This window comes from Xenopus laevis, chromosome 3S (assembly GCF_017654675.1).
Source record: "Xenopus laevis strain J_2021 chromosome 3S, Xenopus_laevis_v10.1, whole genome shotgun sequence".
NCBI lineage: Eukaryota > Metazoa > Chordata > Amphibia > Anura > Pipidae > Xenopus > Xenopus laevis.
In genome coordinates, this window is record NC_054376.1 from 37,564,306 (window position 1) to 37,583,159 (window position 18,854).

Genomic DNA, 18,854 nt, shown 5'->3' on the forward strand with positions numbered 1-18,854 from the left:
GTCGGCCAAGCTGGTCCAGTCTGGGGGCCATATTCGTTCCTGTCAGTTTGGCAATTCTGGACAACGTATTTTACATATTTTACATGTAAGGGGAGAATGAAAGACAGATGGAGTTGTAGGCTAGGTGTAGAGGTATTTTTTACTAAACCCTTACTAACTATTAATTTAGCATCCAGGGTAATTGTAAAAGAACCCCTCTATGTCACTTGGAGTACCACTGTCCACCTGTTACCCTATTAATCTAGATACAGCACTGACGTGAATAAACCAAAATATACACACCCAAGAACATTAATAACTTATTTCATATTATAGTATTGCTTATAACCAGTGTAGCTATTCATTTTTGTATGATTAACATATTCAATTTAAAATGCAAATAAAAATGTAAAGATATCAACAACAAACTAGAGAAACGTGGCCTTCAAAGAGGATATAAACCCAAATATGTCATTTTGCCTAATGAAAAAACAATGCACTTCTAAACAACTTTACATTATACATTTATTACAAAATAATTTGGGGGTGTTGAAGCTGTCTGTAAATGTAATTGCAATTAAAAAGCAATGTTTAAGCCCCTGCTCACAGATAGCGATGGGCGAATCTCTCCCATTTGGCCGAAAAACTTGCGAATTTCCCACAAAATTCGTGAAACGTCGAAAAATTAGCGAAAAATCGTGAGAACGGAAAGTTGATGAAAAATTCGTGAAATTTGACTGTTTTCATGAAAAATTTTTGAAATTCTGAGGTTTTCACCAAAAATTCATGAAATTCAGACGTTTTCAAGCAAAATTGAGCAATTCAAACCTTTTCACGAAAAAATCGAGCATTTTGAACGGTTTCACTAAAAAATTGTGAATTCTTACCAGCGAATTTTCGCAAGAGATTTGCGAATTTATTCACCGGCGGCGAAACACAGGAATTTGCCGCAAATTCATGCCTGGCAAATATATTCACCCATCACTACTCATAGACACTTTGGTATGCTTCCCTTTGCAGTGGCTTATTTTTAGGTTTCATCCCATTGGAATGCAGGAGACAACATAGCCAATTATTTTCTATGTAGCTTGTACTCTTGGGGCCGTGGGGAACCACTGAGCGTATGAGACACGGCTGCATGTTGCATCCTACCAGCGCGGCCCTGTGAAAATATAAAATAATGGGCTCTGTTAACTGCTATGTTTCTGTGCAATATAAGTTGTAAGTATATGGTGGCCTTTCTATGAATATAGAAAGGCCACCATATACTTACAACGTAAACTTGCAAATTAGCTTTTTTTCCATTAGGGAAAGTCTTATATTTGCCATTAATGTTCAAGAAAAGAAGCCTGAAGAGTTTCAGGTTAAAATCTGTTGTTATTGTCACTTCTAGACATGCTGTTTGTGACATGATTCTTTCACTAGTACCCTGCAGTCTTGTTCTGCCACTAAACTGTAAGTAGTGCATATACTGAATAACAGTATGACTAATAGGCTTTTGCTCTGTCCATCAGTTCCATCAGCTGCCCCAACTCTGAACCTTCACAGCGATTCCCCCTCACGCTTACATGTGAGCTGGCAGCCACTACCACCTGAGCTGATCAATGGGCAAGTCACCAAATATCGCATTGATTATGGCACGCAGAAGGATGGTAAGTGTCTGATGCTGACTGTACATTCCAAACGACAAAACCTGAGGGCAGACATTGGACTAGTAGGGGCAACATTACAAAGCAGGAAATAAATCACATCCATAACAGGAGTCGATAGCAAGATAAGATTACTTACAATGTAGGGAAGCCTGACATAAAGGCATCGACTTTAGCCTAAGGGATTGTTTATTTTTTTGGTTGTGGTTCAGGTATCAGAAAAATTAGTTTTGATGCTAATGAATGTTGGTACCCAATACATAGGTGCCGATATTTTGGAAGGGGTTTTTCACAGTGAGAGCTGTGAATCAGTTGTACAGGCTGATACGTTAGATAGCTTTAAGAAGGGGTTGGATGGTGTTTAGCAAGTGAGGGAATACAGGGTTATGGGAGATAGCTCATAGTACAAGTTGATCCAGGGACTAGTCCGATTTTAGAGTCAGGAAGGAATTTTTTCCCCCTCTGAGGCAAATTTTAGAGGCTTCAGATGTTTTTTTTTGCCTTCCTCTGGATCAACTGGCAGTTAGGCAGATTAAAAAAAAACCTAAAAGGTTGAACTTGATGGACGTGTGTCTTTTTTCAACCTTACTTACTATGTTACTATGTATTTATAGTTGTGAAATAATTCAGCTCTCTATAAATGCACTTTTGCGAGACGCTGAAGTTCTGGACGTGAAACAAACTTCAGGCAGAGAGATTTCTGCTACTTTCCAGCTTCTCTCTTCCTCAGACGACATCTCCTCCATAGACGTTCCGGGGAATGAGACTCAGGCAGTGCTGGTGCCAGTGCAGCCCAACAGTTTGTACAAAGTGAGGATCTCAGCTAGTACAGCCGCAGGAGATGGAATTCCCTCCCACTGGATTCAGCACCGCACTCCTGACACAGACAACCAAACACACGGTAAGAGGGTAAAGTCTTCTTCAGTGTTGTCTTCTGACTGTTGTTGGTCTACTACATGTAGAGGAAACCCCTGATGAATCATAATTTTCTTGTCCCTGATATACTGGAACTGCTTATTTCTAAGTGTGTTTAATAATTCATCCTAATCTATCCTTCCCTCTATATTACACTTACCATTCTGTCCTTCTCTACCCTGTAGTCCCTTCTCAGATGCAGCTCAAGGTCACTCCCCGCACTGATTCCCTCGCTCTCAGTTGGGAGCTGCCCCATGGCGAGTTTCCAGTCACGAGTTTCAGACTGTATTACCGTCTCATATGCCCTGCTCTGGCTTTTGGTGGCTCCTGTCAACAGCAAGTGGAAAGGTGGGATGGGACTCCCATCAAGCTGAAGAAGAAGAGGAGACAATATGAAATAACACAGCTAAGTGCGTAAAGTGTGGTATAAGGTGCTTCATCCCAACTTGTATAGTTCTGTTCAAACATGGCTGACTAATGCCATCTCTCTGCCTGTTGGAATGACTACTGTCTCTCTCCTCTCACCATTCAACTATGCAAACAAATAGCTATCTCTTATAATTAAGTATGATGATTGGGTCTCTCTTTTTCTCTTATCCCTTACCATTAATGCAACACACACAGCTATCTTTCATCCAACAACTGTCTAGCACCCCTCAATGCAAATCAAAACTAATGCTCACAATGAGTCTAAAACATAAACATTTGCCTTTCGTTTTTTGGGAGTAACATATACACATTTGCATTCAGTAATAAAAAACACAATGAACTTTTCTGCCTTCTTAATGTGACACCAGACTGAGACTGGGAATCTGTATATTCTGGCCAATGCAAGAGGGGCTATCAAAAGCTCAGGGCCACCATCAGAAATCATGGGACCCAATAATACTTATTAGCAGGGCCCTCCCTAGGGGGGGGGGCTGGATTACTTACCCCCTTGGTTGATGGGCCATGCCAATCAAGTAAAATGGAATAATGGATAAAAATGCCTTTGACACACACACAATTATTTCAAATCAGTGTGACACACTTCTACCTCACTACTGTGTGACACATGCAGCTGCTGCAAGAAGAATGATACCAGTACTTTGCCTTTTTTAATCTATTGCAACTAATGTCTGCCATGTATGCATCTTTCTGACAGTGCCCGGACAAGTGTACCAAGTGAAATTAGTGGCATTTAATAAGAATCAGGAAGGGCAGACTGTTACATGGAAAGGAAGGACCAGACAGATTCCCTCCATTGCACCAGGTAGGTAATACACCGATAAACTGGATATTTACTGTAGCTATGATGTGATATAACAAATTATGAATATCTATCTATCTAGTCTATCATAATGTACATCTGTATTTCTGTCTAGTAAAAAACACACATAAGTATAGTTAGTGACTGCCTGCACAGCTGTGATCTGATTGGTTGTATCTGACCTAGCTTTCTGATTGCATATACCGTACATTAATATCTATACCACCAGAGCTTGTTCATTCTAGAGGCATTGTGAGGCAGGTTTATTTAATCTGAGCATTAGACCATTTCTGGGTTTACACCATTAGGGTCAGGGCAAACAGGCAGATTAAAGGTCAGGGCACATGGGCAGATTCGGGGAGATTAGTTGCCCGGCGACAAATCTCCTCTTCTTCGGGGCGACTAATCTCCCCAAACTGCCTCCCCTGCCTTCCCGCCGGCTAAAATGTAAATCGACGGCAGGATGGCACTCGGCACGATTCGTTTTCCGAAGTCGGCCAAAGTTTCCTCGTGAGGCAACTTCAGGTGACTTCGGAAAATGAATTTTCCGAGTGCCATTCCACTGGTGGTGTACATTTTAGCTGGCGGGAAGGCAGGGGAGGCAGTTCGGAAAGATTAGTCACCCCGAAGAAGTGGAGCTTTGTCGCCGGGAGACTAATATCCCCGAATGTGCCTGTGTGCCCTGACCCTTAAGTACTTTGCTCTGGTCCAGTAAACCCTGTATAGCAGCTGGTCAGCAATAAGCTTTGACCAGTTTAATACAGAGTGATGAATGCAGATGTGTGATTGGTTGCTTTAGGGTTACCATTCTCCAACAAATTTGGACCATGTGCCGCAGTTATCCTAGTGAACACAAAAGTCCAATGCAGCAGCACACTGTTCGTTTCATGCCACTCAACAGACAATCCAACTTCCAATATAACCAATGAAGGCGCAATTATGAACGCAGTACTGTGCTGCAGAAATTATTTAATTGCTCATTATGCTCACAGTCGTAATTAATCCTAGTTGTGCAAATAAAATAATTTTTGCAGCATAGTAATTCATTGACACAGACACCTGTCTGTCTGCTACATACAATGCTGTTCTAACATCTGTACCCCGGCGGATTCAGAACACTTCACACATCCATTCATGCAACTCTAACAAGTAACACCTGTATCTAGGAGTTGCATGACACATTGGTAATCCTATCACAGTAACTACACAGAATCAACACCTCTGTGAATTTCTTCAGATGTCATATCTTTGAAGAGTTACAATGTGCCATTGTGATTGGATTAGTGGAAGAGTTTATATTCCGAGAACTTCCCACACCAGTCAGTTGAACTGAAGAAGCTGCTCGGATGAGTAGTGAAACGTCTTCATCGATTACTCAGCAAGTCCAGTTGTTTTTAGATTTACCTATACTAGATAATTCATTGATAATTGCTCCCACCAATGTTTGTGATTTTCCCAGCCCTGGTATTCATATCCTAGGGGGTTGTAGCATCTACAGTGGAAGTTTGTCAAGTTCTTGAAAGTTCTTTGTTTGATTGAGACAATCCAGGCCAGTCAAAATAAAGATTGAAATATACTGTTAAGATAGACCAGACATATCCTTAGTTGGTTTATTTTTTTTTTTTGCTGCTGCTGCAGTACCCCCTGCACAGAGGATTCCCCCGCTCCCGCCCAGTCATGTTGAAGTTAAACCTAACAGCTCCACGTCGGTGTGGGTACGGTGGAGAAAACCTACTTTCACCACTAGCAAGATAGTGAACTACACGGTGCGCTGTGGGCCTTTGGGAGCTATGAACGCCTCTCTTGTGACCTATCATGGCAGGTAACGGCTGGATCTCACAGCCTCTTTTATTTTTTTTTGCACCCTTCTGTGCTACAGGATTTCACTTGTAGCAGCCAGTAGAGTTATACACATAGACCTTTCTTGTATGTTCAGCTCTGAGCTCCATATTGTCTCTCCAACTAGTGCTTCTGAAGAGATCCTGGTTGCAGGCTTGAAACCTTACACCAAGTATGAGTTCCAAGTACGGTCTAATGGTGTCGGTGTGGAAGGGCCATATAGTGACATCATGGAGAAAATGACACTGCCAGACAGTGAGTAAGAGAACTTATGGTTATGGGAATGCTCTCTCCTTTATATGGATAATGTATTCTGTTTGATTTAGGGGGTTATAGCTCTCTGACAGAGCAATGGCATACACAGTGCTATAGAGAAATGCACTATTTTGCCCAGAACCCTGCCTTATTGCTTTTGAATTAAACATTTTTCAATTTCCACCCCATTTATTCCCCCATATAGTTCAATACTTGTATGTGGCATTGTGCATTGGCATTTTGGTACTGCAATTTGCATTTCTTCTGGGTTTAATAACTTGATTTACACAACCACCCAGGTTCCAGTTTATATAAGCCGTGTAAGGGTAAGAATTAGCTATGAAGGTCAAGGTGGGGCATTTACCCATGTCATAATGTGGTAACTTCTCATATGAACGAGATCACTTTTAAATCAAAAATAGACAGAGAGAGAGAGATTAGATAGATAGATCGAGAGATAGATAGATAGATAGATAGATAGATAGAAAGATAGAGATAGATAGACAAAGAGATAGAGAGAGGAAGAGATAAAGAAAGAGAATTTTGACCAATGCTGGACTTCTTCAGTTAAGAAGGTGGAGGTTTTATTGCACTGGATCCATTCTTGCTTTCAGGAGACTATAACACCAAATAATGGAAAAATGTATATATGTATAGTGAATAAAGTACCCCCACTTGTAAATTATAAGGATATTATAAGTTACTGAGGAGTTTCATGACCATATAAAAATACGAGGTCGAAGGCTGACAGGTCATGGAATTCAGAGGTAACTTCTAATATCCTCATATTTTGCAACTGGGGGTTCTTTATTTATTATAATACACAAATTTCAGTGAGTCATGTGACACAGAAGTTTCATATAACACAAGGAGGGCAAAATAGAGCTCTACCCAGGCCTGGATTTTTGGAAAGGCCACAAAGCTCCGGGCCTAGGGTGGCAGAATTTAAGGGGGGGGCATGCTTCCCGACCACACCCACATTGGTTTGGAAGTACTGTTGATTAGCAGGAGATACAATAGTTTTTAAAATTTCCCGTGCATCAATCCCCAGTACTCCAGACCTGATGCTGAAAATGTGCACATGTGCACAAAGGAAGAGGATGGGACCTGCTATGTAAATCCAGCCCTGGCTCTACCAGCTTTGTAGATAGGCAAATGCTTTCTGCATGTTGCTTCAGATGTTTTTATTCTCAAGGAAACACTATATGCAAGTCCAATTTAAATGTTTAGCGTAACGAAAATGTAGAGGCCCCAATTTCCTATTGCATCCAATTAAAGACCTTTGCTCTTGGCAACTCTCATTGAATCTCTAACTCTTCTCAAGGGCCCTCTTCGCCACCTGCTGACCTGGTACTGCAGCCCTTGTCCCAGTTTTCTGTTCAGCTGCACTGGCGCCCTCCTGTGGAGTCAAATGGAATCGTTGCCCAATATCTAATCATGTACACGTCCAACAACAGTCAGCCTGATGAGATGTGGACTCTCTTGACAAGAGATGGTAAGAAATCAATACATACTCAATTAGAATTAGAATTATACATGTGTATAAATATATCCATAATGATATAGAAAATAAATATATAGAAGGCACGTTACCCTCTATTTAAACCCCCTTCAAACACCATAATTTCAACCTAGAATGCATGAGGTTTGCCATTCTGCACTGGTGAAATATGCTTTGCTTCAACCTATAGATATAGAAATATAAGGGGTCATTTACGAACTGGAAGTGTAGTTGTGTGGCTGCTAAATTAGCCACAGGTAGTTGTGCGAGATATACAATTAAAGGTACCTGAATCAAAAGGCACTTCTTGAACTGTTGAACAACTGTTTTTCTTTTTTTTTTTTTTTAAGGGGCTTCTGCTTCTGTTTGTTTAAAGTCAGATACAAACACATATGACCTTTATACATTTAGAGGGTTATTTATTAAAGTCCAAATGGTAAAAACTAGAAAAATTCAATTTTTTTTTACTATAAAATCCAAATTATTAGTGTGGGAAAATTTTAATCTGAAAAAACTCCATGGCAGAGGTCCTATTTGGAATTTGAAGATATTATTGTCAGCACTGGGTTTTCTATAATAATCCAAACATTTCAGGCATTTCCACAAATTTCACAAAAATTCAGACTTTTCAGGCGTCAAATCCAAAAACGTCAATCTGAAAAATTCGGATTTTTCACTCGACAATCCAAAAAAGTAATGGTTTTCGTGGTTCCAATTTTTTCATGGTTTTTTTAATGATAAATAAGGGTAAATTGTGGATTCTAGTTTGGTCAGATTTTTTTTATTAATCAGAAAAATTCAGATTTTAGTATATAACCCCCTTAATGTCACTATGAAAATAAATTGATAATTAAAATTAGCTTTCTTGCACAAACTCATGAGTATGCACCAGGGTGTGCACTTGATGTATTGGTTGGGATGAGAAGTCCAAAATATAAAGTTTTGCATTGGAAATTGATATTGAAACTGCTTGTTTTGTATATGTTTTGCTTGCAGTAATATGTGTTTGTCTGTTTTGTTTGTGTGGTCTCTTTCAGCTTTGAAAAAAAAATCTTTTAAAAATGTTTATATAGAGCTGAGATGACAATAAAATCTATTGACGTAAAGAAACTCTAGAGCCACTACCATAATGGAAGGTGGCAGTAGCTCCAGGGTTCCCAGTGTGGGCTGTATCAATGGATGCAGCAGAGTTGCACTTAAAGAATGGGCAACACCAGGGCGGAACTAGGGGTAGGCAGAAGAGGCACTTGTCTAGGGCAACTACAGAGCGGCGCTGGGCGGGTACCTCTTAAACTGTCTTCTGCCTACCCCTAGTCTGTTATCACAGCTCTCTTTGGTTTCCCTCCCTCCGCTGCTCTCTCCATCCTTCCCCTCCCCTCTGTCGCTCTTCCTCTTTTCCCTCCCCTCCGTCAATCTCCTCCCCTGCGTTCCCTCCCTCCATTGCTCTCCTCCCCTCCATCGCTCTCCTCTCCTGCATCCCCTCCATTGTTCTCCTCCCCTTCGTCGATCTCCTGCCCTGCATCCCCTCCCCTTCGTTGCTCTCCTCCCCTGCGTCCCCATTCCTTCATTGCTCTCCTCCCCTCCGTCGATCTCCTCCCCTGCGTCCCCTCCCATCTGTCACACTGACCTCTGTTCCTGCTTTCTCTCCGTCCTGCGCATTTGCAAGTTACGGTTCATCTGGGGCGTGCGCGCGCGGGGGGGGAGGCCGGCCGGGTTGCCTTGGCCCAGCCCTGGGCAACTCACATCATTTTGACAGTGAGCACTGAAAGTGACACCCACCTGTCTTTTAGTGCAATTGCTTTATTGTGTAATTAAAGTTCATTTTGCTTGACTAATGTGATAAAGTAGGATTTTGAATATTTTTTTTGGGTGATGGGTCCCCTTTAAGGTAAGAAGATCCAAATTGTGGAAAGATCCGTTATCCGGAAAACCCCAGGTCCCGAGCATTCTGGATAACAGGTGCCATACCTATACTTCCTACGTACAAACAAATGCATTCAGTTTGAGTCCTCCACCCCAAAAGAAAATGTAATTCTAAACAACTTTCCAATATTCATTCAATAAAGATGTTCAAATGGTTTTACAGTATTTGAAAATGTGATTGGAATTGAAAGCAGTGTTTGTTTATCCCTTTCAGTTCTTTGGGTCTGACCCTTTGATACAAATGCAAGCAATGTAATGTAATCAGCTGGATTCTGCTTATTTTAAGGGTCAGAACCAGCAGTGCAGACTGCAGAGAATAGAAATGGGCAGACAGATACTGTTTTCAATAACAATTACAGTTACAAATAACTTTAGAACCACTGAAAATGAATGAATCAATATTGGAAAGTTGTTTAGAAAAACAGCAAGAGGTTACTCAACTGAGTGTAAATTTGTCAGAATTAAATTTGAAAATGAGTGCCACCTGCTTGTCTTGTAATGTCTCTCTGCTTAGCAAAACGTGTTCGCTGAGTAGAGTCATTTCTCGGGACAATTCTCAGAAGAGCGACATCCCTGTTCCTTTTTTGTGATTGGAAAGATACATTGGCAGAGGATGACCGCTCTCTTGCTGCAGCAGGTTCTGGTAAAATGTACTTTTTTTTTTAGGAAACATGTTTAGCACAGAGGTGCAGGGATTGCAGAGTGGGACCAAATATTATTTCAAGATGGGAGCAAAAACCGTGTCAGGCTGGGGACCCTACACCAAAGTATTAGAGGTGCAGACGTTACCTCCGACGCCACCAGGTACTGCACAAAATATTCTGCAAACTTATTCTCCTCTTGCACATTTATTCCTCAGTACAGTTCCGTTCCTGTGAGCACTGGGCCCCACAGCAAATTATTTTTGGGGCCCCCAAAATGTCTAGAGATTGTCCTGTTTTGCCAATATTTATTGAAATTGTATATTAATTGGGGCCCCTATACCTCCTGGGCCCCCCTGCAGCCACAGGGTCTGCTTTCTCTGTAGTTACACCCGTGGATAGGCCTCATTCGCTCATTCGCTCTTCTCTATAATGTCTCACTACTGCAAAGTCACAATATGGAGCACCTAATCAACCCAAATAGCACTATATTTATAGTCTTAAACATCATCAACCCTGATGCCACCTGATGCCAACCCTGATGTGCAATACACAGCTGATGTTTTATACAGTGCCACAAGTGCTAAGCCACGGTATAGAGTCACTTTTGCATTCTCAGCATGCTATCAGCTCAGCGTCGGACTGGGACACCAGGGGCCCACCCAAAAACCGTATTCCAGGGGCCCACTCTCAGTACTATTATTCTTCCTCTCATCATTCAACCTCTATTCTGCTAGTCCCTTTTCTTTACATACTATAATCTATTATTCCATCTATTTAGCCTCTTTGTTCACATAGAAATAGGGAATGGCCATGAAATAGGCCAAATGTTTAGCAGCATGAGGGCCACTGACACCTGGGCCCACCAGGACTTTTCCTGGTATCCCGGCGGGCCAGTCCGACACTGTATCAGCTGTAGAACTGAACTATTCAGTGCAACCTTGTCAACGATCAAGACACTGCTGCCATGACAATAGTTTTATACAATACTGCAGGACACTTATAACTCACCTTATCTCAATGTAAAGACACCTAATGGTGACAATTCAATGACATGCCAGAATACAGTATGTGACAATATTTAAATCTAGCCATAGAGCTAATGTTAAGCCCACTCTATTTTAATCTTCTGTGGTCCTGACTCTTCTTCTCGTCCCCAGCAGATGTCCTGGACATGAATTCTGTGACTGGAATAATAGTGGGGGTTTGCCTTTGTCTCTTGTGCCTCTTGCTGTGTATGTGTGCCAGCTTCCAACAGGGCAAGCAGAGGTGAGTAAAATACCAATACACCATGATTTTACTGCTAAGGGACATAAGGGTCCGTTTACTTAAGTTCGGTAAATTTGACTATAAGTTTCCGCATGTTATCGCTGAAAATATTTTTCCGCCAGAATATTCGCAGCGACTACGTTTACTAAACAGCGATGCGCTCAGAAGTCATTGCGATCACTTGCGGTAACTACTTTAATGAACCAGCTTACGTTAGTGGTAATTTTAGTGAGTTGCGAATTTTCTGGCGACAAATGCTATATCATTTATGCTATAAAATAGTCTTGTTTTATGGCCGGTTATTATGGCAATTTTTACTGTGACATTTATGGCCAGAAATGCATCTTCAAAACTCCTAAACTTTATTGACTGATGATTATACCATCCAACAACATCACCAGAGTAACACCAATCAAACATGTCTGCATCATATAAACCCTTCTGCCAATAGAATCATACGAACAAGAAATCATACCAGTCAATCTCTTTGCTTCATAGAAATGCACAGTTTAATGTAGCCAATCACAATGAAACCAAAAAAAGCGTAGAGGCTGACGAATCCTTGGACTGTGATGCCGCTGCCAATAATACAACTCTGAGCTGAAACTGCTGCTGTTGCAACAGATAGAAGCAGAAGCCAAAACATCCTGTCAGCAATAGCTACAGATCTCTATCCTGTCAGCAAAGAATGATGGGTAAAAAAAAAAAAAAAGTATTATGGGATATTTTCTGCCCCTTGAAAATTTTCTGGCGAAAAAATACTTTTACGCCACTACATAGGTGGCGGTAAAATTTTGCGAATATTCTTGCGTATGTTTAATAAACCAGGTGTTAATGTGTAGGTAGCGTTATTTTCAGCGAATGCGATAACTGTCGAACACTTATTCTTGCGTAAGAAAATTTGTAAATTTATATTTACCACAGGTTAGTAAACTGGCGAAAACATATTCGGCAATAAATTTGTCTTTATTTTGTGCGCATATTTTTACCGCGCTTTAGTAAATGGACCCCAAATTTCACTGAGCTTCTTCATTGTATTTTTTTTGTATTTTTTTTAGGGATGCACCGAATCCAGGATTCGGTTTCGGGATTCGGCCAGGATTCGGCCTTTTTCAGCAGGATTCGGATTCGGCCGAATTCTTGTGCCAGGCCGAACTGAATCCAAACCCTAATTTGCATATGCAAATTAGGGGCAGGGAGGGAAATCACGTGACTTTTTGTCAGAAAACAAGGAAGTAAAACATTTTTCCCCTTCCCACCCCTAATTTGCATATGCAAATTAGGGTTCGGATTCGGTTTGGTATTTGGCCGAATCTTTCACGAAGGATTCGGGGGTTCGGCCGAATCCAAAATAGTGGATTCAGTGCATCCCTAATTTTTTTCTCCTTAGCAGAAAAAAACTGTTTTAGCCTCAACCCATGAATACAACTATTCAGATAAATAAGACTTTATGTGCAAAGTCATCTAAACCCATATCATTTGCTGCATTTATGCAACACTTATCATTAGATTATATTACCCAATAATAGGAAGTACAGAACTGCTCCCTCTGTTGTTATACACTGGTTTTAGGCACAGGGGCTACAAGTGAAGGTAGTGGGTTTGTGTGTAGGTGGTGGGTGCAGGGTTACTGAATCAGACCCACTCCATATGTTGCATAACTACTACTCCTGCCTTCCTGCTCTTGTTTATATTGGTATAACAGCAAACTGACATAATGCTCTTTGTCCTATGTGGTAATTACCTGCTGAATCATAAGCATGAAGAGTCCAAACTAAAACACGTGCTGGTGTTTTCCATGCCTGGGGTGCCCTTTAATCCTACTCTGGCTTTGCCCGTTACACAAACTCAAAGGTAGCAATTTGCTGTTGTTATCTAATGGCACCAAACCAATGGTTGTTGGGTTTTTTTCAGTTAGGCTTCCCCTATAAAGCTTTGACCTTTGGTCTGGACCTTCCTTAGCTAGAAGAGCATATAGTCATCCTCACCAAATCTTACCTTTAGGGCAGAGACACACGTGGAGATTTGGGGAGATTAGTTGCCCAGCCACAAATTGCCCCTTCTTTGGGTGACTAATCTCCCGAACTGCCTTCCCGTCGGCTAGAATGTAAATCGATGGCGGAATGGCACTCGGAGCACTTAATTTTGCGAAGGTGCACAAAGTTTCCTCGCAAGGCAACTTCGGTTGACTTCAGAATACAAAGTACTCCGAGTGCCATCCCACCGGTGATTTACATTCTAGCCTTCAGGAAGGAAATTCGGAGGAATCTCCATGTGTGTCTCTGCCTTAACTGGACTTTAGTCTGAGGTCGAGGTAGTTAGCCCATCAGGAAAACCTAAAAATTTGTTCTTCCTGATTATGGTGCAAAGTTGCACTGACATATACATTATATACATTCCTTTTGCTTGCCTTCTACCTTTGATGGTAAGCTCAAATGAACAATTCCCCTTACCTTTTTAATTGATCTATATTTGCACTGAAATCTATTTTGCTTAAACGGGTTGTTCGCTTTAAAATTCACTTTTAATATGATGTACAGAGTGATATTCTGAGGCAAATTGCAACTGATTTTCATGTTTTATTATTTGTGTTTTTTTTAGTTATTTAGCTTTTTATTCAACAGCTCTGCAGTTTGCAGTTTCAGCAATCTGGTAACTAGGGTCCAAATTACCCTAGCAACCATGCACTGATTTGAATAAGAGACTGGAATATGAATTGGAGAGGCCTGAATAGAAAAATGAGTAATAAAAAGTAGCAATAACAGTGTAGCCTTACAGAGCATTTTAGTTGTAGATGGGGTCAGTGACCCCCATTTGAAAGATATAAAGAGTCAGAAGAAGAAGAAGGCAAACATTTCAAAAACTATAAAAAATGAAGGCCAATTGAAAAGTTGCTTAGAATTAGCCATTCTATAACATACTAAAAGTTAACTCGAATGTGAACGAGCCCTTTACACTCATTATACAGTTCTGCACAATCCATTGGTACTTTGTAAATACATTATGATAACAATAACTAATAATCAATCGTGTTCCCAAATTTTTCAACAATGCAATAAGGTGAGAAAGAAATGACGGCCATCTTAAGGGGGAGAATTGGTAAATGGTTTGGTCTCAATGCATTTGGTTTACACAGGTTTATAACTGTGTCTGATTTATGTACAGGGACAGCTCGGATACAGGGTCCCGCTCCAGTAGGGCCCCCGCATCTTATCAGCGAGCCAGGCAGGAGTCCTGCTCACAGGGTCATGGTCAAGATTCACATGAACTGGAGACTCTCATGCCCTCCCAGCAGGAAGATACTCCATCCCTTCCTGTTCCAGAAGCCACTAATCTGATTGTGGGACAGAACCCAGTCACAACGGCCCAACCAGAGGAAAAAAATCCACTGAAAATGAAGGTCAGTAAGCATGCACTTTATCAACTCCCTATACATCTAGGTGTCTATCTGCATTGTCACTCAATAATTCACTTACCTGTGCCCTGCAGCCATCTTGGAATGGGTCTGTTACCCAGAACTGGGCTAATCACATCACCAGTTACACAGAGTCCATTACTGGGGACCTCACGTCAGCAGCTAATGGTTCGGCAAATCCATTGTCCTCTGGAGGCTTAAGGATGACTTTAAATGACTTTTCTTATGAACCCTTAAAGGTAAGAAGGGGCTGGATGTAATATTATGGAGAAAAGACCAATAGATACCAGTTAATGAAAGATTTCCCCGAATGGTCAGTGCTGTGAATACTCCAACTGGTTTTGTTTTTTTTATTCTATCTCTAACTCAGCTACTTCAGTTACAGGGGTTTTAAACCTACCCCACCCCCACCCCACAACACTCTCCCATAAGTTTTCAGTTTTAATAGTTCAGGTGATAACTATATGAACAACAGACCTGAGTGTACACACAGAGCAGGCAGGTGTTACATCCAAATTGCCTCCAGTATTATAAGAAATTCAGGGTTGTTGTCAGGAATTATCGGCCATTTTGTACCTAGATGTTACTGACCCCTACTGCAAATTCAAGTTAGGGCCCCATAAATTTGGTAAGTTGAACCATTCTATCAAGATATATTGAACTTGCTCATTAATTAGTACCTCACTGAGTCCCCTCTGCATTATATTCCACTGCTAAATGCAGTCCGCATCCATGTCTTGTTCACATCTTGTAATGTTCAGTTTACTAGAAGGAAATAGGCGAAATAAAAGCCCTGGATGACAGTAAGTGCTGCAGCTATCTTGCTTTACATAATCACAAAATGTGCTGACCTGATAAAATGAAATAGTCTTCAACGAAGTCTCCGATTCAGTTAAATTGAATTTAACATACAGCACCACAAGATAAAATGTGTTGTAATAGAAATCTAATATTCTTATTTATCTTGCCTGTATCCTACAGGTAGATCTTGGGAGGAGTCACAGGAATTCATCTCAGAACCAAGTTGAGGCAGACGTCATTGTACATTCCGATTTCTCTGCCTCGGAAAGGAGTGGACATTGTGCTGGACTGGATTCTGAAGAAGAGGAGGAAGATCTCAGTCTGGATCAGGACAGGTCCATAAATGGGACTCAAACCACAGTTCTCAGTTCTCAAGTCCAGCCTCTAACAGAGGAACATAGACAAGACAGGAGTGAAGAGGAATTAAACCCTACAACAGACACAAAAGCAGATGCTACAGACTTAAAGAACCAGCTCCTGCTCAATGGCTTCCACAAGAGTGTGGACTCTCAGGATCTTCAGCCAACAGAGAGCAGTGTTCTCAGAGCAGAGTGTGGAGACTCACTTGCAGATGATGTTTCTGTTGTACTGAAAGCCCCACAGGACTTAGCACTCAGCAATACACACGCATCACTTCATCCCAGTTCACCTGACAGGCAGTGTATTGACTCATTCAATGGCTGAGGCCCTAAACTCCAGCTTCATGAGGCCAAGTGTGTGTGTGAGTTTGTTTAAAGTAAAAGGGCAGAGGGGACAAACTCGCTTTCCAGGCAGAAAAAGAACTCAAAGACCATCACTTTTATATCACACTCATGGAAAACTGGGGAAATAGCATTGTTTCGGCAATGGCCTGAAGGTAACAGACCCTCCTGCAACAATCCTTTAGAAAGCAAAGAGTATTAATAATGCACTCGCACTTGTGAGTCAACGTTCTCTGTGAATGGAGTTTACTATTTGGAGTTTATCAAAGAATTGTGTTGCATTCTCACGGTATTTTCAGTACATGAAGGAATTGAAGTTCTCCTGCTGAGAATCCTCCTTGTTAATAATGAATTTTATTTTTTATAAGACTTGACATTCCTGTACCCAAACTAAGCCGTGTGCCTAAAGGAAGTCATGTATTCGTCAATAAAAAAAGAAAGAAGCTGAAACCAAGCCAGGAACCCCAGCAGGCCATGTGTCAGAGTTTAATTCACCATACAAGTTGCCTTTTAAGCTTTGAAGCATCAATAAGTATACTTCACTACTTACACTACTGTCCAAAGAGCTTGCAGCAGGGATTTCAAGTTCATCATGATCCTTCAACTGTTGCAAACTACAACTCCCTATAGCAGAGATGTCAGACTCACATCCTTCCAGATTGAGTTTCCTAACACTAGACATAACCAGAGAAGGATAAAGGTTAAAAAAATTGGTTTAAGAGGAAGTCAGATGTTTCTATATCTCTCCAGAAAAAAAGCAGTCCATTGTTGGCTTCCCCAAACAAATATCTCAACTGCCATCTCTGCATAACAGGCCAGGTATTTGGCATTCTGTTCTACTATTCTTCTAGAACAGACAATTTAGTGTTGATCTCACCTGCACCAAAGTTGGGATATTTTATATCATGGCCTTTAAAAGCTCATGGCATCTTGAGTTGGACAGCTGCTCAGAACCAAAACTCGCAGAACCCTACACAAGCCAAACATGTGTTAGGATGCTGTCGTACATAAACTGTTGGTGGGACACAAACTTGACATCTCTGGCTGACAACCTGAAGTTGGTACAAGGAGTTCAGGAAACATTTACCGGGTTTCACAGAACAAAGCCCAGTGCATCTTTGATCTTGTTAGTGATGGGTGATGTTGTTTTGTATCTCTGCATTGGTGCATTTGGTTACATTCCAAGAGTAAGTCCTAGATATACTAAAGAGTGAAACAATCTCTTGGCAAGTTTCTTATCTGCTTTCTAGTGATTTTTATGGCATAATTGGGTGATTTTATTGTGTCTGGGGAATTTTTACTTGTGCAATGGCAACATCTCCAGAAAATATGCCATTTGCTGCTGCTTCTCCAAAAGCCAAATGCTTAAAATTCACCAGAAAGTAAATAAAGAACCGAAAAGATTCTCATGCTCTGTGGATGCTCATGTGGTAATGGAGTCATGCTAGAGCTGGGAAAATGATTTTGTTACAAATACCAATACCATAACAACTGTATGACGTCTGGGACTTATGGACCTGCTCCACAGTTTCCCATCTGTGACAATACCTCCCTTTCTACGCACTCTGTGAGTGTCTTCTCAGAACCTCCAAGACTCTTTCATTTTCTAACTCATTGCGCCCACCTGGGTTAAATTATGGTGCATTACCTGGTACGTTTTATTCCCAGAATTCCTGGGCCCTTAAAAATAAGTTGACCATTTTACTATTGTGCACTGTATATGCTCGCAAATTGTCTCTGATCAGTCTCATACTCAGATATTTTGACCTCCTGCAATTCTATGCACTCAGCTCAAAAAAAACAAGTTGGTCACTAACCAGGTCAGCTGATGGGTGGGGGGTTTCACATATTTAATATGAGATACCTACACTTAAAACGGGGATACACAATAGCCTATATTCACCAAAGGTCAATAAAATAAAGTTTAAAAAAAGTAACAGTATTACTACTGTTAAAGTAACAGTATTACTAAATTTTAACATCAGTTTTATCAAGTACCAATATGAATTTTGTTTATAAATTTCATTAAAGTATATAAAATTTAAATAAAGTGGATTGATGATTGCAAACAATGCCTTTGTTCTATGTTTAATGCTGGGGAAACAGTAAACACAGTTGTTATTACCCAGCAATAGAGATGTCGCGAACTGTTCGCCGGCGAACTTGTTCGCGCGAACATCGGGTGTTCGCGCTCGCCGGAAGTTCGCGAACGTCGCGCGACGTTCGCCATTTTGGGTTCGCCATTGTTGGCGCTTTTTTTGCCCTCTCACCCCAGACCAGCAGGTACATGGCAGCCAATCAGGAAGCTCTCCCCTGGACCACTCCCCTTCCCTATAAAAACCGAAGCCCTGCAGCGTTTTTTCACTCTGCCTGTGTGTGCTGAAGAGATAGTGTAGGGAGAGAGCTGCTGCCTGTTAGTGATTTCAGGGACAGTTGAAAGTTTGCTGGCTAGTAATCGTTTTGATACTGCTCTGTTATTGGAGGGACAGAAGTCTGCAGGGGTTTGAGGGACATTTTAGCTTAGGTAGCTTTGCTGGCTAGTAATCTACCTTCTACTGCAGTGCTCTGTATGTAGCTGCAGTGGGCAGCTGTCCTGCTTCTGATCTCATCTGCTGACTGCTGCAATAACAGTAGTCCTTGTAAGGACTGCTTTTATTTATTTTTTTGTTGTTTTACTACTACTACTACTACTACTACTATAAGAGCCCAGTGCTATT

General features: G+C 41.1%; 1 protein-coding gene across 2 annotated transcripts in view; it reads left to right on the forward strand.

The window, feature by feature from the left end:
* igdcc4.S (immunoglobulin superfamily, DCC subclass, member 4 S homeolog) overlaps window positions 1-18,206 on the forward strand; it is a 56,014-nt gene extending 37,808 nt beyond the window's left edge. Inside the window, exons 9-20 of one of the 2 annotated variants that reach the window (XM_018255252.2) lie at window positions 1,494-1,631; window positions 2,359-2,529; window positions 2,729-2,953; window positions 3,688-3,795; window positions 5,431-5,614; window positions 5,759-5,886; window positions 7,211-7,381; window positions 9,977-10,114; window positions 11,112-11,220; window positions 14,386-14,620; window positions 14,710-14,874; window positions 15,617-18,206. In XM_018255252.2, the coding sequence (XP_018110741.1) occupies window positions 1,494-1,631; window positions 2,359-2,529; window positions 2,729-2,953; window positions 3,688-3,795; window positions 5,431-5,614; window positions 5,759-5,886; window positions 7,211-7,381; window positions 9,977-10,114; window positions 11,112-11,220; window positions 14,386-14,620; window positions 14,710-14,874; window positions 15,617-16,120 (2,276 nt within the window). In that variant the 3' untranslated portion in view covers window positions 16,121-18,206. The remainder of the gene's footprint in view (window positions 1-1,493; window positions 1,632-2,358; window positions 2,530-2,728; window positions 2,954-3,687; window positions 3,796-5,430; window positions 5,615-5,758; window positions 5,887-7,210; window positions 7,382-9,976; window positions 10,115-11,111; window positions 11,221-14,385; window positions 14,621-14,709; window positions 14,875-15,616) is intronic. The other variant, XM_041588198.1, reaches the window with a different exon arrangement.
* Window positions 18,207-18,854: the final 648 nt, after the last annotated feature.